The sequence below is a fragment of the Antennarius striatus genome, chromosome 7 (assembly GCF_040054535.1).
Source record: "Antennarius striatus isolate MH-2024 chromosome 7, ASM4005453v1, whole genome shotgun sequence".
Classification (NCBI taxonomy): Eukaryota; Metazoa; Chordata; class Actinopteri; order Lophiiformes; family Antennariidae; genus Antennarius; species Antennarius striatus.
The window spans coordinates 18237501-18260544 of NC_090782.1; the positions used below are offsets into that span (position 1 = coordinate 18237501).

A 23044-nucleotide genomic window follows, 5' to 3' on the forward strand; every position below is an offset into this window, starting at 1 on the left:
TGGAAGCTGGTTCTTCATGGAGTTTCAGCTGATAAAAAAAGAAAAAGAAAAAAGAAAAATCGCATCGCATTACGTGATGAATTGCAACCGATAGAAAAGTTTCAAAAGAATGGATGGAAAAAAACCCCTACAAAACACCGATCAGCGCGACGACGTTAGTAAATACGCGTCTCGGGTATTTCGCAGCCGTCTGTGATTTCCACCAGTCCGGTGACACCAACCGGAGGAGGCGGCTCACGGTCTGAACGGGCTCCACGCACACGCGCAACGGGCGCGGAAGGCGGCACCCACCTGCTTCACTGGCCTGGTCCGTACATGGGTGCAAGGGCCAAAGCCAATGTCAGGAATCTCTCCTGAGAGAGGTTCAACGTGGATTTTAAACTATTTATGAATGAATCCCCACTGTTTAAGACACGCCCACCCCGCGGTCGGGAGACTCACCACGTGACGCAAGGAGTGACGTAGAGGCGAGTGACAGAGGGGGTTTTCGAAGCTGACCTGATGCGTCTCAGAATTGTTCATCACATACAGCACGACGGCTTCGTTGAATGATTTGCCTCTTCTCATATGCAGTTGGAAGTAAAATTATTTAACCCCCACTGTATACGAGGTTTAATAACACATCATTCTATTTATCAATGTTTGTAATAACCAGAGCAAATCATAACAAATACCAGTTTAAGATAATTCAAGAGATTTTGTGTTCGTTTCTACATTTAATACCAATACAGTACTTCTTTTAATTTCCACTGCAATATTCCAAATTTTTTGGTTAGATTTATTTAGGCTGTAGATTTTTAAAGTTGTTTTTTTCTGGTAAAGGTACAGATGTACAAAAACAGATGTACAAAAACCTTTTATCCACAACTTAAAATAGTGAATATTTTATTTGCAATTAAAACTAATGAGCAATATGAGTTGAACTTCTAACTGTAATTGTATAAGGCTTTAAGATGTCACAAATATTTTTTTCTTTTGGAGCCTTTTGTGTCATGGCACATGATTCTGGCTCCATCTGTTGGTCGCACGTCCATGTTAGGCAGTTCTAACATGATACAGGGGTAATAATTATTTTAACGTTACTCTCCTGTTCTAAATGTTGTTGTTATTTTGTACAACAATTTTCACATTAAGCTCTATTTAATTTAAATTGTTAACACCGGTTTAAAAATATGAACCGACCGTCCGTTTTTACAATAAGACTACACTACCCTCAATACTTTGTTCCACCGTGAAGCCTTATGGGTAGTTGACGAATGCCCTTGTCTTACCGAGCATACCAGCCGCCTTCGCGCAAGGGCTTGAGGATCTCTGTCATTCACTTCGACTTAAATAAACCCTTTCTTTAGACATGATGGCAGCCAGATTTCTCCGTCGTGCTCTCCCTGTGCTGAGGCAAACTCGCTCGTACGCCGAAGCCACCGGAGCCTCGCAGATGTCCTTCACTTTCGCCTCCCCGAACCAGGTAGCTAGCTGACATTTATGTTGTGCCCAGGTTTGTCGGGCCTAGCTAGCCATGCCTGAGAAGTTTCTTTTTCGATTTAAAAGGTCCCCGATTCTTTAAAAAAGTCTTCACCGGAGTTAAATTATCAACACTGTACTTAGAAGTTATTTATTTTTTACGCTTAAACTATTACAAATACAAACATGTAATTATGTCATATGGTGCATTATCATGGAATAGTTTAGCTTTCCTAGCTAACGGTAGTCAACCTGTCATTCATTGCCTTTGCAAAACGATTCTATTTGAAGGACGTTTTCTGACCGCCTGATCGTGTGTCCAAACCACAGTTTAAATTATTTCGCATCTTAAACTAAACTGTAACGCCGATCTCTCTAACCTTGACGTTCTTGACAGTGGCCAAATCTCGTCCTACAGACGTGCTGTCAAATTTGACTCACGTGAATGCATCGTTTTGCATTAAAATATGATTATATTTGAACGAAAATCGACAATGCATTGTTGCTTTTGATTTGTCATATTTTGTATTTGTATTTGCATGTATTTATTTATTTATTTTCACTTTTGCAGAGCAGTCTGTAAGTCTGATCCCCCTGTCTCCACTCTCCAGGTGTATTTCAAAGAGGCCAGTGTCAAACAGGTTGATGTGCCCACACTCACCGGTATGTTTGGTATCCTTCCTTCCCATGTACCCACCCTGCAAGTACTCAGGCCCGGTGTTGTCACAGTCTTCAGTGATGATGGCGCCGCTGCTAAATACTTTGGTGAGATTTTGCTTAACATATTGACTAAATGCTTAATTGCTGGAACTTGATGTTTATGAAGTTCCATTGGATTCGTTTCTAAGTGAATGCTTTGATACAATCAAATAGTTGTAATTATGCTTAGGCAAATGAAACCTGATGGCAAAATCTTTGAGTAGCGCTTGAATAACATCTCATTATTTGTTAGATTTAATCATTCATAAGAATATGTATAATTACAAGAGTCTTCTGACATATTTTCTTTCGCCAGTGCTGCTGTCAACTGATAACTATTACTATTATTAATGGAGTAACTGTTCTTCATGTGTTATAACAGAAAAGTCTTGTCAGTACAAGTGTAGACAGGGTCATACTTTTTAGTGAACATTTGTCATTGGTGACGCATACTACAGGCCTTATTCTGCTATGATACCAGACATGGTTTTGTCATGCACCTCAACCTTTTTTATGTGTGAGAGTTTTGTAAATTTATGAAAGGTGCAGTTTTGCGGTTCCAACAAAATAATTATTTGTTTTAAAATTATAGTTTGTCATGTTTTATATTCATTGTAGAATGTGTCTGAATGTCCCTTCTCCCAGTCACTCAAATAAAGCAGAATATCAGGTAGTTGGCCCTTCTATAATTAGTTTAACCCTAATCATTTTACTTTGTGTGTGTGTGTGTGTGTGTGTGTACATGCAGTGAGCAGTGGGTCAGTAACAGTCAACGCTGATTCTTCAGTGCAGCTGCTAGCTGAGGAGGCTGTTCCTCTGGACCAGTTGGACATTTCTGTGAGTAAAATATCCTCCTCACTCCAATCACTAACTAGAGGATCATCTACACCAGTTTTAAGTAATGTGGCTGTTTGTACCATGAAATTAGCAAAACTCTTTTAATAGGCTATTTCATATCCAGATAATAGTGCACATAATCTGTAGATTTAAGGGATAAGGTTCAAGTTTTCAGCTTTATTTATTCTTATATAGCCCAGATTCACAGAAAATGTCTCAAACGGCTTTACAATCTGCACATGGACGATATCCCTCTGACCTTTGTGTACTGCGAGCAGTACGACCCTCACATCGGATAAGGAACAACTCCCCTTAAAACCTTTTAAACAGGGGAAAAAAATGGATGGGAGAAACCTCAGGAAGACTACAGAGGAGGGACCCCTCTCCCAGGAGCGGACAGACGAAGCAGTAGATATTGCATGTACAGATTAACAAAAAACCAATAATAATAACAATAACAGTAATAACTGTATGACAAGAACACGCAGATCCATCCAGTAGAGTGAGTCATCACCAGCCGATGAAGCCCACAGAGGTCACCAATTACCAAGGAACCACCACTCTGAGGACAGACCAAATAAATGAAAATAAAGTCATTGTTCTTTAAAAAAAAAAAAAAAAGAGTGATTACCCCTGCCAAAGCCCAAACCATAGCTGAACCAAATGAAATGGAACCAGACTCCCCTAGTGGATCCATCGTGAAGCTTTTGATAATACCAGCCAAGGAAGCAGACAGAGGTCACCGATAGCTGATGACCAACCACACAGAGGCCTGAGAGAGAGAGAACAGGACAGAGAGGGAGAGGCCAATTTCAAATCTGGCAATATCACAAACTTTATTATTAAACGGTTTAACAGCTGTCGAGGTATTAATCTCAATAAGATGCTGTGTCTCAATCAATCTGGTAAGTACTGGCCTATAAACACGATGATCTGATAAAATAACTGGCATAATTTCAGGTCTAGAGTCTTGTATAACCTGATTAGGTGCTTAATTGAACAGTAGATTATCACTGGTGATAGGGACAGAAATCAGATTTTCGTGCTTAACCCCATTCAAAGTCAATGGGATGTGCTGGAGAAGACGCTGCAGAGTGGTTTGACTCCTATCGTCTTTACAAGAACTCGGCCAAAAATTAATTTCAATTCTGGACAGAAATAAATGCTGTGACGTTGTACGAGGTTGTCGAAACAATGACGCGGCAAATGCGCACCGCAATCAAAGCTACAGGCAGTCCCACGAAATATTAGATTGTGTGACTTTTTTTTTTCGCTGGGCAGTGTATCAGGATTCCAGTGGCCCAAACCCAAAGCAGCACATGATTCATTTTCCCTCCAGACATATTGCTAATCTGTGGACGTGAAATAATTGGGTTTTTTCCATCCTTCTATAGAATAGCGTGGGAAAAAGTCTATGTTGTAATTGAGATGATTTTTAATCTTCTGGCGCCAATCATTTATGGTTTTCGTCTTAGTGATCAGGCATGGAGGTCCCTTGGGACTTTTAAGACCTTAGCAAATGTACGTTAATGAATGTTTACACAAGTTTTATCTTCATCTGATTCATAAATGTGTCATAAATGTTATACTGTAGATGTCATAAAGAGATTCTGCTCAGGGTGCTGTACCATATTCTGATTATGGTGGCCTTTTAAAGTAGCATATTAGGCTGAATGGGGATGAAATTTTATTTTTGTAGCACTTACATATTTAAACTATTCTGTACTTCGGTGATCTGGTTACTGCACGGACATGATAAATAATTTATTTTGCCGATATAACTATAAGGCATTAGCGTTTGAATCATTTTTCTAGTTTTGAAAAATGAAATATACAGTTTCACATGTCATTATTTTCTTTTTGTAAAAACAGTTTGTAAATTTTCAGTCTAATTCAAATAAAAAGTGGAAAGTGGTAAATACATTTTTAAAAAAAAAATTTTTTTTTACTCACAATATTTCTGCTCACATTCACTGTCACAGATACACACAACTATACAAACACACCAGCCTTTCCAGCCTTTGATTATTTTAACCTGTCTTTGGTCTGATCACTTTCGTCATCTGTAAATTGACTAAAAACCACAAGTGATATTTTAGTCTTTTTCTCGGCTGTCAATCAGTTTCTCTAACAGCAAGTAAGCAGCACATGGGGATGGGCTTTTTTTGTTTGTTTGTTAAAGATGTAGCCCTGTTAAGATCATCAACCCCCATGTAGTACTGAGTAATGTCCATAGAAGCTTCCATGGAATCATTAGACAAGTAGGTCAACATAATACTGGAGACATTGCCCATAGTCAAAGCATTCTTTTTTCTTTATTAATTTGAGGGATAAAAATGTGTATACAAAACACACAAGCATTGTCAGCTAATTGTACTTCCAAAATGTTAAGTTGTTAAATTAAACATTGCTAAGAGTAGAAAATTTATTTTTTGCTTTTTTCTGAATTTTTTTTTTTTTTGCATTTAATTGCAGAGCTTTGGTATGTTTCTCCAAATTTATGTTTTTTATAAAATAGACGTCCCTGCTTAAAACATGCGGCATCAGTTATTTTGAATGTAAGGAGTCCAGTGTTTCTAATCAAGAGCTGTGTGTGTGTGTGTGTGTGTGTGCGTGTGTGTAATTCTTTTTTTTTTGTGTGCCTGAAACCGTACAAACAGACTGTTAACGGTCATCTTTGGCTGTCCCAGTAAAATCATTAGAACTGTACCAATCCGTGTTGACAAATTGTCTTCTCGATGTCATTCTTGTGTGGGGAGTCAATCCCTCATGGCTCTTTTGGTGTTTAAATGAGATGTGTGTGATGTGTGTCCACAGTTTTAATCACCGATGTTCACCGTGATCCGTGGCCCAGCGGGGGAAATGATCTTGACAGCAGAGACCGTTCTTCATAAGCATTTTGCTTTTGACGAGCGATTCCCAGTTGATCATTATCCATCTGATCCCTGTTACAGTTGGACGTGAATGTTTGGTCCTTGTTTAAATGTCAATCTTGTTAATGCTAGGCTGCATCATTACTCCATTGCTGTGGGTGTGTCTCTGTCTTTGACCTTGGGCTGTGCCACCCTCACTGTCAAGTTGGCCTCATTGCAGTAGATGTTTTTTTTATTTTTCATTTTCTTCCATCGTCATCCTCCTGTCTGCAGTGAAAATGCACATGGACCCACACTGTTAATAAGGAGGGAAAGGTCACTCACTGTTGAGTTATAGCAGATGTGTCAAATCCCTACTGGGAGACCTTTAACTTCCAGCTATGTTTGGCATTTCTCATTTCTAATCACTACTGTGACAAATGGAGCTTTCAGAGCAAAGAGGCAGTGGGGATTTTCTCAGCTCCTCTTTCTCCCCAATTTTGCCTCGTCGTTGCTCATCGCCGTTATTCGGACTTTTCCATCACTGTTGGCCTCGGAAGGTTTTGGATATGAGAATAGCTTCAGAGGTTCTCATTCTTTGGTTTTTCTGACAAGTGGGATCAACTGGGCTTTATTTTCTACTTTCCTCTTATGCTTATCAGTCTGACCTTTTCTGTATTTCTATTTTTAGGCTGCAAAGGCCAACCTGGAGAAGCTTCAGACTTCCTTGGCGGGCACATCTGACGAGGTGGCGAGGGCAGAGACTCTGATCAGCATAGAGGCTAACGAGGCTATCGTCAAGGCTCTGGAGTAGACCTGTGGTACGACATCAACATTCGTTACAACGCCGTGGCTTCATATTAGACACACGCCATCTTGATTAGGATTATTCACTCTTATTGTCATTTTTATGGACTGCAGCCAAAATGAGTCACTGCGGTTTTTATTCCTCTCTCTAGGTAATATCGTCTGTGTCTTTGATGGAAATCAGTGGTCCGTCTCTTTTTCCACCTCAAGTCACGATAGTGTCTAGGAGATTCCATGCTTGCTTTGTACAGTGGATGAAATTGCAAAATAAATTTATTTGGAATTACGTAGAGGTGGAGTTCATGGTCTTTTTATTTAAAATCTGGTTTTTATTTATTTGCGGACCTGTGCACTGTTTTTAACACCCTATACTGCACAGAAGTAAAGCTAAACAGGATATCACAGAAACAGTTTTGTCATTACGCAGACTTACCATGTTGTGTGCTGTCATTTGCATGTCCTTCCAGTAAGTTGCTTTAGCCACATGGTGGCAGCAGATATCAGCTGTGTTTAACCCCAGACCATTCCAGATTCGTTCTGTACTTCTTGCCAGCCAGTTTCAGGAAAGGAGCACAATTTCAGGGAAGAAAGAGTCATCGCATGCGGGATATAACTACTGTTGGATTTAATAAATCCTTAAGGGTTTTTTTGTATTATCCTGTGTATCAGCTCTTGTATCTGGTAAAAGCTTAGTCATTTTAGCTGCTAAGATCTAATAGGCCGCAATAAGCTGAATTCCTTTCTTGATTTAAATGTGTTTGCTGACCTTGTTGTAATGACCTCAGGCTTCTGTGACAAAGCCGGGAAAACTTCATTGCCAGTCCTATGGAAAACTGGGCCTTTCTTTCATTTTATAACCACACGTTGCATCTTTGGCTCACTCCAGGAAGCATTGACCTCATTCACGTGCCATCTTGAGGCTTTCAGAGTTGGAAAAACCGCAACTGCTTTGTTTTGAATGTCAAAACTCTTGAGGGCTTTTAATAAGTGAAAATAGACTGAAAGTATCGGAGTACATCCCATGATGGTAGTAGTGTTCATACTGTGGCTTGAGCCTTTGTTCTCTGGCTGATTGTCGCCATGTCCTTTTCACATGAATACGTCAGAGACGACCTGGAGGGGATTTCATCACGTCTGGCACAAACAAATCCATTTGGTCCAAAGTAATGAACTGCATCAATTTTTATGGTCAAAGGTCACAAAACTTGTTTTTGGCTTTGACTCGAGACTACATGTGGTACTAGTGTCAGCATTTTTTTCAGAGGGCATTTTATATCCCAAAGATCATTTCCACTGTGATGTCATAAAGTCGCTGCTGAAATGCTTCCCTGGTCATTTAAAACCCTCAAACAGAAACAAGAGAATGAACACGTTTCACATTTGGAGGATTGACACAAATGAAACTGATGGATGATTAATGGTTTACAGCTTCTGTGTTGAATTTTAGCATTTGTGTTTGGTCTGAATCGGTTTTGTCAGTCGAACATCTGAGCAGTACAAGGCAGTTGAATAAAGTTTTTCTTCATACAGCTCCCACCATGCCCTTAGTAGATTTATTGATAGGGTACTTCCTCTTGCCATCAGAGATTCTGAACATTCATAAATATAAACTCGGGCTTGAAACGAGCACTTCAGACGGTTGTGTCAAAAAGCACGGTTTCTTTAATCCAGATGTTAAAAACCAAGCGCCGCTAAAGAAACAGCATGTCCAAAATGACATGTCGACATTGTGGGTATTTTTAGTGACAAGGAGTGATTCAGAGTTGAAGTTGCTGAATTGATATTTTCAGTGTTTTGCATTTTCCATTGAGAACTAGGACGCTGCATGAGCCACGCGGACTAATGAAGCAAAACATCCCGAACAGAAACCGTCTGACCCGAGAGCTGAAGAGCTGCACGGTGATATAGAAGCTGTCAAGTGCTGTGCATTGATAAAGGACAATGAGGATCCAGTGAGAGCCCTCACTCAAGAGCCACTCGCCGGAGGTTCTCTGTGGATTAGGCGTGTGATAGCACGTCCCTATCTATCCCTCATGGACGGGCATGCACTGTAATTAAAGGACTGCACTGTCTGCACCTGGAAGAGAATAACATGATACACGCTCTGACAGTCAATGGTGTCATCGGCGAACGCTCCTCCAACACGCTGCAGCTCGGTGAGGAGCACACAGGGGTTGTGTTTACAGAGGCGGCCCGGGTGAATCATCATATTTAGGATGTTTTATAATCACAGCAGCGCAGTGTGTTATTTGTAGTGTCTGGAAAGCTGACTGACTTCATTCACTGATCTCTCACTTCTTATGCACACTTAAAAAATATATGAAAAAGGTGGTAATGAAGATGACATGCAGTGCAATTACCATTGTATATTTGTAGAGTCTCCTGCTCTCACCGGCCGTCAGAATATGGAGTCACTTCTAACTCATGAGATGTGGAACACAGATGAGAGTCTCTCAGTGGACACTCAAATCAAAGTCCTCTTCATTCCTTTCATATCAATTGTCTTATTAGCCTCGTGAAATCGCAGGACACACTTCACATGTACCCCCCCACCCCCCCACACTGACATTTCACTCCTCGTGTCAATGATAATTCATGCGGCTGATGATACTGGGAGACCTGTTAATTTGTCAAATACGATTACAAAAGGGATTACAAAATGATTACAAAACGATTACAAAAAATGCCATATCATAGAATGAAATGAGATTGCACATTTTGTAAATCAGCAGAAAGTTCCTCGAATAAGTTGAAACATTAGTCTGTTCCTCTAGTGTTTCCTGTTGTGTCTAAGTCAGTGCAGCATCTTCCTAGTTATATCACGTTAAATAACATTTTAATTACAATTTATGACGATCTGAGACGATATTTGTCTGGCAGGTAGTAGACAATCCCATACTGGAAGCGCCTGACTTGTTAAAGCAAATGAGAGACTTGAGGATTAATTGCAGGGAATTGAAATGTTTGTGAAATTTAAATAGCTGGAGCAATGAGTCAGCTATGACTGGAAATGGTTCACCATCTGCTTCGTAACTTAAACACACTGTGGATTCTCATGTGAGGGAAGTACATGTCTACCTGCTCAGCTGTCTGCAACTCCAGGAGGCCAAGTGAGGCTCTGCAGAAAAGAGAGAGTCATCCACAGACTGGAGCTGAGTGAAGCGATGACCCTTTGGTGGACCCTCACTAAAAGGGGTGGGGGTGGGGGGGGCTGCTCGCTCTCAGCCAGCTGTCAGATACTGCATCCAGCCTGATAGTAGGAGTAAGGCCTTGACTTCAGCCTCCCACCACTGCCCTGTTTTTGTCATCCATCCCCCATTCTTCCATTCCATACAAACACCCACCCACCACACACACACTTACGCACACACACACACACACGCACACACACTCATACACACATGACTGGGCATCACCACAAACCCTCAGCCAGATGCAAACATCTATGCAAACACAAACATATTTCAGATTGTTGCCGGCTAGGTAATATCTCTACAAATAGCGGTGCAAGCATTTGGGAGAAAATCGCAAAGCCACAAACACAGCCTGCTGTAAGTGGTGAGGTGAGATAATCTGCTTTGTGGTAAGAGCAAATGGCCCCTAAGTGGCAAAGCAGGTAATCATTGCAGAGTGTTTTCGTGGGAGATAGGGAGAGTGCTTTTCCATCCTCTGTGTGTGTCTGTTTGTGTGTGTATTCACACTGAAATGAGCATCCACCATAGCCATACCGCACAACTCTGAGGAAACAGAGAGAGGCACTGCCTGTATGTATAAAGCTGTTCTTAATTTACATAAGAGGCGAAAAATGCAGCAGATTTGCTTTAATCATTGTTGGAGTTGTTCCATAGCCTCGTTCTGTTTCCAGTTATGCGGTGCTTTAATGATCTTCACTCAATTATACGTTACCAAAGGGAAACAACCGCTCTTCCTTTTACTCTGTAAATTCTAATTAGCGGATTTACGTGGTTTGTTGCATGTTTTACAACAATATGCATAAATGGAAGAAAAAGGAAGCGATAGGTGTCAGCGGAAAGCACATCAAGCTGAATTAAAATTCCTTTGAAGAATGATTGAATAAAGAATACTGAAAAGTGGGAGTATGATGCTGGGATGATTTTTGGATGAGTAAAGATGAGTAAAATACGTCTTTTGCTTTGTGGTGAGCTCCAACTTGTGCACATTTTAGCATGAGCAGGCATATAGGTGTGAGCGAGGCTATGAGCAAATGGACAGAAACAGAGAAAATGGAAAAGATGGATCGGTGGTGGTATAAGGTAAGACCAGGTCAAAGCACATGATCACGCTGTGAAGGAAGTGAGATGAGAGCAGCCTTTCATGACCCTGCTGACTGGATGCACACATCTATGTTTAGCCACGAGGAAGATGAAGAGGATCCCATCCATCTGGCTTTACATTTGAAATGTGCTTCTTGGGAGGAGGTTCCTGCTTTAACTACACACCAAACATAAAAAAGCACGAGGCACATGCTATAATTGTGTCTCTACACTTCCCTCATGATGGGGTCCTCTGGGGTGGAAAAAAAAAATCTAAGAATAGTCTGAAGAAATGGGCAACAGATTGCAGCAACTGTTTATTCTTATGCTGAGTCAGCACGAACAGGGTCAGTGATGTTTTACAACAAAAAATATTTTTTGCATATTTTCAATATGTGTAATAAATGCGTAACCCAGTGACCAAATATATGACTATTTGGGTCATGGGTTTCATTCAATGACTAAAAAAAATTATATAAAAACAAAGTGAAATGATGCTTCCTGGTCTGCTTTATGTCATGTTTGGGTATTTTGATAAGAAAAGGTTTGGAAACCACTGAACTGTAACACCTTATACTTTAACGGTCTCATGAAAACTGAGTATGGCAGTTGGAAGCTGTAAACTAAAGCTAACAGTAGCACCAGCTGAATGGCTCTAATCCTGCTGCAGACACTTGACTCTGCCAAACAGGGAACCAAATCCTGACCCGTCAGAGCAGATGACGTCTGATTGCTCCTCTGCCCGTTTGCAGAGCTAGTCATCTCTTACATGATCCCAATTTTTTTCCTGTCCTAGAGATCGTGTACTCTTTGTCCCTTCTCGGTCTCATGAGACCTGTGCGGCAGAGCCAGGGTGTGTTTTTTCTGCCTCTTGAGACTCTTTCACACACTGTCTTTAGCTGGGTTAAGCTGCTCTGCCCCCTGTTTCCAAAACATCTAGTGGATATGCCTGGGCACGTGAGAATGCATTTACACATACGCACACACACACACACACACACACACACACACACACACACACACACACCATGAAAGCGGAGTCGTTTTTTTGTTACACTTTAATTTGCAGTTCTAACAGATGAGGGTGTATGTATGCGTGTGCGCACGTACTCAAACACAACATGCTAAAAGAGGCGTCACGTTTTTGAAAGCTCTTCATTGACACAGAAGTTCTTTGAAAATCTCAGTGATGACGTAACATTTATAGCTAATGATAAAACCATTGCACTCCTTATTATGTCACCCTGAGCTGATTGTTTCATTCACATCACAGCCTTCTGTGTTGTGCAACAATTATCAGGCAGCACAGCATGAGCAGGTCTGAACATAGAGTATTTGTGAAATTTTACTCAACTCATTTGCATTTAAGCAAAACGACTTCCACAAAATTTCCCCTCACTGTACTCATTCGTGTCTCTGCCTGTCAAAAAGATCATGGTGAGGTTCGACTGTGAAATTTCCAAAAGAAACCAAAAGATTTTTTTTAAAAAAAGTCTAAACTCTATATAGCCCAGTGTGCTTGATGCCCGAGTCTAAATGTGTTTCCCTTTAACCTTCCCCAGACTAATCTCTCTGCTACTCTGTCCCCAGAGTAGCTGTCAACTCATCATGGCTTTAGTGTGACAAGCCTCTTCACTTGGACACAATAGGAAAATATGCCAGCAAGCTAGTTTCCAACTGGGACACCCAAAGCAGGAATATCTGCCCTAACATGCACAAGCCAGCTCTGACAGAAAGGGCATGGATTCCAGGGATGAAACCTCATGTTGGTGGCCCTCAAGGGTGGGGTAAGACTACAAAAATAGTCTTTAAAAAAATCATGGACAGCATGAATGGCTCCTGGTAGAGACATATAATGTATTTCATAATGTTCAGAACTATTTCACCTCATAACATCACTTCAGTTTAATTTTATCTCTTTTGATACGTGGAAGAGACTAAGCGGCATTGTGCTGCCTTCTTGTAGAAATACTCGTCTATATTCCAGGCTGGATTCCTCTCTCTACTCTGCCTTTTGTCACACTTTGACCTCTCTCTCCCTTCCACTTTGGATTGTCCCATCTTGTTGCATCAGAGACAGTACAGCCATGACACTGAACCAAATGTCCACAGTATAGCATTACAGTTAGCGCTGGAATATATTTAGGTACATTTACGCAAGTTCTATGAAGTACAAATCAGAAATGCCGGTCATTAACCTTACGCTGCAGTTAACCTTACTGACTCATCTACTCTTGATGGGAAATATCAGTTTTATTCCACTGCATTTATCTGATAGCTTTAGCGACCAGTTATTTTGCAGATTCTAATTTTAAGTCATAATAATTACTTCACACTTTCCTTATATTTGGAATGCAGGACATTAGTTGAGTGTTTTCCTGCTGTACTCTTAATGACGAAACTGAAAAAAAAACCCCCAACAACCCACATTTCTCCCTGCAGAATGCCAAAACTCAACTTTATCCCACTTCACCAACAAATTTTGACACCCTACATCTGAATTTTGTGTTGTAACTTGTATTCTATGTGTCAGACAGCTCTTGCCTGCACGAGTGTGCGTCTCATTTGAGTTCAGGCCAGGTCAGACATCCTCTGAATGCTGCGACTGACTGATTCCACACATGGAGGCCTGGGAGGTGGGGCTGTTCCATGACTTCAAATAGAAAGCCAATGTACTTTTCAAACCCCTCTGAAAAGGTCAGATAGATGGATTCCAGCAGAATCACATCTACATATGGTAACTATTTATAGTCATCCTGTTGGATGTAGGATTCAATAGTTCTGTAAGTAATCAAAAATGTTAAAAAAAAAAACAAAACAAAAAGAAACTGATACAATGTGTGAGAGGAATCTGTTTGATGTGACTCATTTGCAGACAGAGAGACTGTTGAAAATTCTAGGAAACACTTTTATTCACACTTTTTTGGTGTTATCAGATGAGAAGATTGATAACACTGTGACGTTCGCACACATACTGTGAAGCTAGATTGAGTTTATTTTAGCTTATATTAAGTACTGGAAACAGTTGGAAATAACCAGCCTGACTCCTGCAGCTTCAGAATTCATCCACCATGATGAAGTTTCTCTGGGCTTGGCTCCATTTCCTGTCTCCAAGTCTTTTCTGGTTGCCTGGCTTCACACTGATGAAAAAAAAACATCTGGAAATCATTGAAAACTAACACATAAATCATCCTTAAGTTACTGTATAACATGATATTTCCTCATTTCAGTTTGGTACCAATTAATTAATAAATATATACTGTGTTTGTTATACTGTAGTTCCAAATTGGTGATATATAGTTAAATAACTGCTATAAATACAGTTAATAATATTACAATAATATATGTCCCTACACTACATTATTTTATGAAATTTTATTAATAATTATTAACAAATTTGAGGTGAAAAAAACTTGTCATACAGCAACTGTTTGGCTACGAACATGCTGATGCAACATGACTAACAATCTAGTTAATCATTATACAGTCCGCTAACAATTCAGGGGTCAATAATCAGCAATAAATATTGATTGTTTCTGACATCACTGCGAACACTAGCAGTAGAAGTGTCAGAGGGAATGAGTCGCTGAACGTATTTGTACTGTCGGTGTCAAAGAGTCACTCAAGGATAATGTTAATAGTCTGAGTCATTATCTCAACAAAGATCATAAAGCTCCTTTACAAACAGCCATAATAATACTGATAACCCTAATCACATGTGAATTGAGACTTAATACTGTGCACAGTCTAAAAGATTTTCCCATCCACAAAGAAACTGGATTGTAATCTGACGTGACATTGCTTGACAAAACATTTTGTCTTATGTTTACACACTTTGTGGATTACTGCCTCCAGTGCTACTTGTGATATCAGATTACCCTTTAAACCATCATTGAACATACATCAGACCCATCTCACCAAGAAATGCTTCTGATCATATTACATCTTTGTACAAATCTTGCTCTGATATCTTGTTCTCTGATAATCGCTGGTGAATGTTCAGTAAACACATCCTTACCAAGAAGTCAACTCAAGTCACATCAGGTGGTGCAGTATAAATAGACACAACTGACTAATTAACCCTGAAGTCATAGCTGGCAGAGCGGCCGTATAAAGAGGCATCAAAGAGAGAGAACAGATATGACTAAACATGGACACGCCTGCAGCCCGACAGAGGTAGTAAGTTCAGGTTAGTTGTCATCCTGTTTACGCTGCAGCACTTCAGATAAGATGACACAGAAACTGCAGCTTCACGCTAAATGCTAGTGCGAACACACTTCTGTTGTCTCGACAATGATGTTGAAATGCTGGCGTATAAAATATTGACTATGTTCACCGTTATAGTTCAACATTCTGGTATCGATTAATTAGTTTTGTGTTGCAAGTACTTAGTCAAACGAAAGGATTAAATCAATTTTAACTAGTTTTTGGTATGTTTAAAATGGAAAAATCAAGTTTTAGTTCCAGAATTTGTGGCTTTCATGTCAATAGATGTTGAGACATTCTTGTTATTCCACAAATGTGAACTCCATGGTGAAGAAAAGGAGGAAAAGGAATTCACTAGGATGCATCATTTGGGAAGCATGACTTACTTCCATCTTTTTTTGATGTTCACTGAAAACATGGTCACTAAGTCATTAATTCATTCTCAATTCAATTCATGAGTTTTGAATGACTGTTTCCAAGTTTGTGTTGGCTCTGTGTTAAACTTGAAACCTGTCCCCTGTTTCCCCCTCACCTGGGTCCCTGCAAAGGCTTAGAAAACAGTTATAAATGATTATAAATTAAAAAACAAAAAGAAAGAAATCATCATTTAGTACACCATTTATAAATGCTGAAACATAATTTTAAATGCAATGAATGACAAGTAACGACAACTGTGAGCTGTTGCAATTTTCAGGGATGCCTTCATGGCTTTATGTACACTGTATATGATAATGAGTCAGCGACAGGAGGTGCAGTTTGTGGGCGGAGGAGCTGTCGCAGCAGAACAAACGCTGCCTTGCTTGTGGGCAAGGTTAAATTGAAGCTGTGCCTTTGATCATTAGTTATACAGAAAGAGGGGGTCATTCTACCCTGTGTGACTCACTTTTGCTTTAAGGTTTTCCACCCATGCACTGTAAATGTTTAACTGCACCTAATTGGTGGCATTCTGTTCTCAGAATCCAGAGCTGCCTCTTATCTGAAATGATAGTGGCATTCGAATGCGTGTACCACAGAAGGCCACATTCATTGACTCATGTTATTCCCACCATTTTTTGGAAAAATAACCCCGGATGGAGGATCGTCTCAGTGAACCAGTTATGGATATCTTAAACTTGAGGCCTGTAATTGTAGATAGCAGAGAGAGAGAATCGGCGTAGAGTTACAATGAACCCTCTTTTATGGAATTACCGCTGTGATCACGAAGCACAAACAGAGAAATGGTGAGGAGAGAGAAAAAGGGGGTGGGCAAAGCCTGGAAAAGTCAGAGGAGGAGGAGGGGGTGGAAAAAAGAGAGCAAAGGGTGAGAGCGGGAAATAGAGGGAGGGAGAGAATGTGTGAGATAGGGAGAGCGAAGGGGGCGGGAGAGCCAGAGGGAGAAGGGAATGGATGACGTTGTCAGTAGGGATGGGAGGCTATTTTAAGAATGTGATAGGGACGAGGCCGCAGTACACTCCTCTAGGCGGACGTCACAGATGAGATCAACGCTCTGTACAAGCTGCCAAACCAATCCCGTGACCCATAATGACCTTCTCTATCTGCGATTAGCTGATATACTTCTGCAAACAACAGGAGGGTCTATGGAAGGCAAAAACAGAGACAGAATGCAGAATGTGTGTGTTCTTTGTCTGAGTGGGGTTCAAAAACAGATGAAGGGATAAAATAAAACAGGCAACAATATGAGCGTAGAGACCAAGGGCAGAGAATAGTAACAGCAGAGATATAAAACAGGGGAGCACCAGCCAAAATTGAATTAGTCTGCAGCTTCGGGCCACCCCTAAACCTAGGATGGAGGAGGATTAGTGAGCACAGATTCGGGAGTGTGTGTGTGTGTGTGTGTGTGTGTGTGTGGGTGTGTGTGGAAGTGTTCAACCATGTTGGAGGAGAGAAGGGTGATTTGGCAAGTTCTGAGCTTGCTTGCACCAACAAAGGAAATGCCTGCATCTGGTATTCATCACTGAGTCCTATACGCACACAAACGCACTGCGGTTATCTCCTATCTGTTGTCTCTCAGTGTAACATGCCAGGAATACTGGCGCACATCACAACACGCTGCTCTTAAATCAGTGTCCTCCTTCCAAACACTGACCTCAAAGAGCAGCTTTCTTACTACTGATACTACTCACTGAATGGGTAGAACCTTTGCAAAACTCATATCTTTCTTACACCAGAGTAATACGCAAGAAGTCCACTCTGTATTGCCAAAACCACCTACCCAGCCACCCACACTTCCTGCCCCGAGTCTCTCTCTTCCTCCTCATTCGCTCACTGCTATTTTCTTCAATCTCTCTCTCTCTTCTCTCTCTCTCTCACTCATTCTGTTCTCTTCTATTTTATGCACTCCACTCTGACACCTAACCTCTGTCGGACCACAATTCCCTCTGGCGCTACACCGTGGGCTGTCAAACAGACAAATAAACAAACAGATAGAGCTAACACTCTCCCAGCTTGGCCAGGATTCACAACTATAAAGGTTCTTATCGTGCCTGGCTTGTGTCCTGTGGGTGGATTTCATTAGCTTATTTAGCACATTCAGTCCAGTTCCAGGCTGAGTCCTATTGTGGACCTTTTAGTGTGAGTGTCTCTGTAAAAGGCAGCAATTATCAGGTCCACTATGTGGGGGTGTCAAATTTACACCACTTGGATTAGGCTGTGCAGTAAGTGGTTGACGGGGATCTGGGGGTATCGGAGCAGCGTCACGACACAAGAAAGACTGTGAAGACGACAAATGGTACTCCACACATGGACACAGTGAGAAGTATCTTGTTACAAATGTGATAGGCTTAGCAATAACAGTACATTTTATTCTCACAGGTTCCATGTGGAGGCTCAAACCACGATGGTGATGCACGCTACTACATGCTACTACAAGCTAATGGTTAATCAGTAATAATGGATTCATTATAAACAGACTTTGCTTGTTTGCTCTCTTGTTAAGACTTACAAGTAAAATTTGATTCTAATGTTTATTTTCTAAAAATAGAGCCACAGCCTAACTGTTGGTTTAGTTTAGCCTAGAGACTGAAAACAGAAGAAAGATTAGCTCTCACTGAAAAATAAATAAAATATAATCTCTATAAGCACCAGTAAAATTTACAGTTTAACGCTTAGTGGTTCTATAAATAGAACCTGCCCAAGGCATAGACTGAAATATATCCAATAAAGCCACAATTTGCTCCTTATATACATTTGTTTCTTTATTCTTTTAATAAACAAATTATGAAGCAATTATTAAAAGGCCAGCCTAAGAGGTTTGCTGTTTCTCGAGCTCCTCTTCTTACGGCTTCACATTTACAAAGGCATCGATCCACTAAGCTCACCAACAGAGCACATTTTCAAAATGTTTCTTTTAATTGCAAAGTCTGTATTTGTTTTTGCTGTGAGGGGTCTCTCAATTCAAACATTTAACAATTGACACATCTGAAATTTTAGAAAACACAAATTTCAAATCAAATTAAATTATTTAATTTAATTAATTAGTGATCGGGGGGGATATTGTGCCCCAATTTACCTGACTTGATATGATAGTCATAGCATCCTTCTTTGTGATTGGTCATGGTAATAGGTACGTGCTGCTTAACTGATGTTAACAATCCTGTACTATTGCATACAATATATTGACATGAAGCTGCCAGTGTTGCAGTTCATATAAAGATGTTTTCAATTATTGGCATCAATCCACTTGTCAGCTCTAATGTGATCGATATGACCGAACTACTACAATACAAACAACAGTAAATTCTACAATTCTCTGGGTTTAACATCAGTAAAAACGGTCTAAATTAAAACTCAACTGGCAGCTCTGAAGAGACAAAAACTTTCTAAAGCATCTCAATTTCCCTATCATGTCATTGCACCTAAAAACAACTGTCCCATGATAGTTTAATTCACATAATATGATTACTGGCAATAAAATGCCGCCTCTAAAAATGGAATGGTGTCTTTATTAGATTGATAGTCATTCAAGTTCTATTATACACCTCTCGGTGCAACCTGGACACATCATCAGTGATTCTCCCGGCCTGATAGGTTGTTTCGGGTCTGGATCAGACACCCTCCTCCAGGCGACCCAGCCGGGGTTGATCAGTCCCCCGACTTGTGTCCAGGTAGCCCACTACGCCACGCAAGAAAAACAATGTCATCCAGAATATTTCTTCCAGATCCAGGTCAGATAAGTTCGAATGTGTGCTGGGTCATATGAGGATGTCGTTCTGCACTTGATCAAGGAACTTCTGGACCCAGATGCTGATCTGGATCATCACCAGAATCTAATGGATTGTTTCATAGTTAGACTACACCCGACCTTCAATTTTTCATGACAATCAATTCAAAACTTTTCAAATAGTCCGATTCACAAACAAAGAAATACAACTGCCTTAGCGTGTAGTTAAAATATACAAACGTCGGGCAGTTTTTCAACATCATGGTGTAAATACTACATATTATGTCTCTAACCAAATACAATGGAATAAAGACCGTCGTTATGTAAATATAGCAACCTGACAGATTAGGTAGAATGAATTAACACTACTGCACCTTAGGATCAAAGCATTAACACACCAAGGTATGTGAATGACTTCCAAACGACACACAAAGTGTGGCTTATGAACGTCGTGTGGTTTACCTTGCTGTTTTGACAAAGGTTGGAGTGACTAAGACGTTCTCAATGTTAAACGCAACAAAAACACAGGCGCCACGTAATTCTGTCACCATACACGCACGCACGCACACGCACACGCACACACACACGCACACACACACACACACACACACACACACACACACACACACACACACACAGAGACTAGCTATATGATGAATGTGCCATCATTAGTGTGCCTCTGGGCACCATTCACACAACTGTAGGGTTTTGTGTTTAGTCATCACTCACTCAGTAACTGGAAACATAAAATTCTCAGTATGTACCAAACAAGATGTTGTGATTCATCCACCAATAAATAAATATCAGATAAGTATCCACTTCCACTCCACTTCAAGAAGTTTGGATAAAAGTTTAAAAGTCAGAATGTCGTGACTCGTGCCACTGGAAATTGGGGTCTGGTTTAAAAGTTCACAACATAGACGTTGAGAAATGACTCCAAGCTGTGACTGAGTCACGGTCTCGTGTGACACTTTCTTTTCTGGTGCCTTGTCATTGCACATTTTGCACTTTTTCTCTCTCTTTGTCAGGCTGAGGCTTTGACACTCTCTCTGGCACACTGTCCACTTTAATGTGTAAACCCGTAGAGCTCAGGATGTGTCATCAATCATCTGTGCTGTAAGCCCGCAGGATGAATGGGCAGCACTTCAAACGGGACTCCTTCTGCAGGTGTGGGGATCAGAGGCCTTGTCTGAACTGCAACCCTTCCCAGTCCTATTCCATCCACTCCGAAGAGCTCTTCTTCATGGAACTTTTTGAACCTCAAAAAGTCGAACACTGATTCAGTCCACACCTATGAATTTCTTAAAGAAATGGACGTGATTCATATAAAATAGATGAATGTGCTTACTAATGTATCCTTGGTACAATAGAATGAAGTCAGTAGGTCCTGACCTGTATTGATGAGTAATCTCTTTGTTTTCATAGTATGATCTATGCATGCATCACATTTGACACATTCACACATAGACTGCTATGTCAAGTGTAAAACAGGATGTGTGTTACAGCTTTGATTGGAGGTGAAGGTAATGAAAAGAAAACCTTTTCCAGTAAAACATATTAGTAAATGTTAAAGGCTATTCTCACAGGTATAATTAAGTTCATGAAATATCACTTAAGCTATCAAATTATCAATGTTCCTTTACCATTTTTTAAAACGCAGCAAAATAAAATGTACTTGCAAACACGTAAGCAAAATGCTTCATAATTATAGTAAGACTTAACCCTGAGGGAAACCTTTTTGGTATTCACAAATAGCTCCTTAAAACCAGTGCAAAACCTGTTTGTGCTCTTTCTGATTCTGTGTTTAGATCACAAATAGAGAAATATTCCCTATTTGTCATGTGACGGAGTGAAAATGCATTGATATAGATGTAAATGACATATCAAGTGTATGTTGCATAAAATGTGTTATATAGGAGGTTCTGTGTCATTCAGATGAACAGCATACCTTACAATGTGTGCTGTCTGACACAGACTTGATGACAATCATCCTAAAATAAACTGTCATTGTGAAATAAAAACGGACGTTCAAAAAAATGGAACAAAGCAAATGTAAGTGATCAGAAATAAATACAGACTGGATTGGAGCAATCACTTTCTGATTAACATCCATTAATGACAGTTAGATGAGGTTATTTGACTTGAGGTTATATGCTTTTTCGTTCACAAGAAGTCTTTAAATTGCCAGCGGATTTTAATTAAACTTGTGATTCTTTTTTTGTTCATCTCATTCAAATGGATTCCACATATATCTGTGAGAGTTAAGATGATATCTTTAGAGGAAAAACAGTTGTAGGTCTGGAGCTGCAGATACTGAAAATCATACTGAATTTCATAAAACATTTGGTGATAAATACACAATTCTAAATGATACAAGTAGGTTTTCAAGCCAAGGAATTAGCTGGTCAAAATATCTGTCAGGATGCAGACCTGAATGCAGCGACTCCATTGTGGTGATAATACAGCCCAGATAAAGTATGTGCAGGGCTTTATTTTAATGTATCTTGCTATTGATGGAGGAATCTGTTTGTGAGTTCTTTCTAGATTATATATATTTATCACTTTTTCACTTATTCTGTCACACACACACACACACACACACACACACACACACACACACACACACACCATTCACATTTATCTCTTACCATGTGCAACCATTATCTCTCAACACCAGGAACGACAGGTTAATATATCTTTTGAGAAGGAGTCTACAATCACAGTTCGATCTGAATCACCAATCATCCCGTACAACCGGTTCAAACTTTTCAGCGCCCATATCTTCAGAAACAATTTCCACTACAAGCATTCAAGTTATGGTCAATGTCATCTCAAAGATAAGAGGTGAATCAAATCTGAGACGCAAATAGATCCAGGCCAAAATAGAGAAGGAAGGTATGAGCAAAATATCCAGTTCCAAGAGGAGAACTTGATATATCATTACTGTCCCAATCATTTATTGAGATTTTACATCAGAATTACAATGTGACAAATACACACAGAAGAAACCAAAAATAGAGAATTAATGCTTTTTCTATGTATCCCACATAAAATATGTTACAATGATGCCTACAAATATTTATTTTTAAATTGCAAAGTACAAAATTCATCTGGCGCAAAATTGACTCAACTTCCAAGAAACTTTCTTACAAGACACTAGTGTTTCAATACACATGTCAATTATTTCAGAACCACCCTGACATCTGTCAAAAGGAGACACTCCTTACTTGATCCCATTTTCAAGAATCAACGCATACCGCATCAACATCAACGAGGTGTGCCAACGTCTTTGTGTGTCAGCTTCCTGTGGCGATGTTGTAAAAGTGGTGTGAAGATGGCTTCTGAGGTGTGTCTGTCCCACTCACAGCCACTCAGGGTGAATCAGGAGGAAATGGAAGCTGGAGAACAACAGCGGCAGGCCGAGTGCGCCGGGCATGGTTCATTTTTCTCCCGAGGCAGAGGGCGGCCCACTTGTGACTTTGATGGATAGGAATGCTGCTCACCCACACACACACACACGCCCACACATGTCCCACACACTCAGTCTCTCACATAACAACTTGCACGTTATTGCTCACACATGTACACACAAACTTGTAGACTCCGGCACAGTCACACACAGGCTGCTCTGTCCCACCAGATCTGATATCCAACATGAGATGTTTACGGCCCGCCCACACAACCTTCCTCCCTTGTCAATAAACTCTTCCCAGAAGTATGTGTGATGCATTCTCCTATACGAGGGTTGT

At 40.3% G+C, this 23044-nt stretch overlaps 2 protein-coding genes across 8 annotated transcripts in view; one reads left to right on the forward strand and one right to left on the reverse strand.

Moving 5' to 3' along the window:
- The window catches only part of cbarpb (CACN subunit beta associated regulatory protein b), a 17215-nt gene extending 16852 nt beyond the window's left edge, over positions 1–363 (reverse strand). For 5 of the 7 annotated variants that reach the window (XM_068320317.1, XM_068320315.1, XM_068320314.1 and 2 more), the window contains exon 1: positions 1–202. This exon is cut by the window's left edge and continues 364 nt beyond it. The gene's annotated coding sequence lies outside the window, so the exon portion shown is untranslated. Of the gene's footprint in view, positions 203–291 lie in introns of those variants that run through there. The other 2 variants (XM_068320319.1, XM_068320318.1) reach the window with 1 other exon arrangement.
- Positions 364–1245: 882 nt separating this feature from the next.
- Positions 1246–6946, forward strand: atp5f1d (ATP synthase F1 subunit delta). The gene is made up of 5 exons (XM_068319394.1): positions 1246–1465; positions 2073–2226; positions 2909–2997; positions 6541–6670; positions 6809–6946. Exons 1-4 carry the CDS (start codon positions 1352–1354, stop codon positions 6661–6663), a joined length of 480 nt encoding a protein of 159 aa, XP_068175495.1. The 5' UTR covers positions 1246–1351; the 3' UTR covers positions 6664–6670; positions 6809–6946.
- Positions 6947–23044: the final 16098 nt, after the last annotated feature.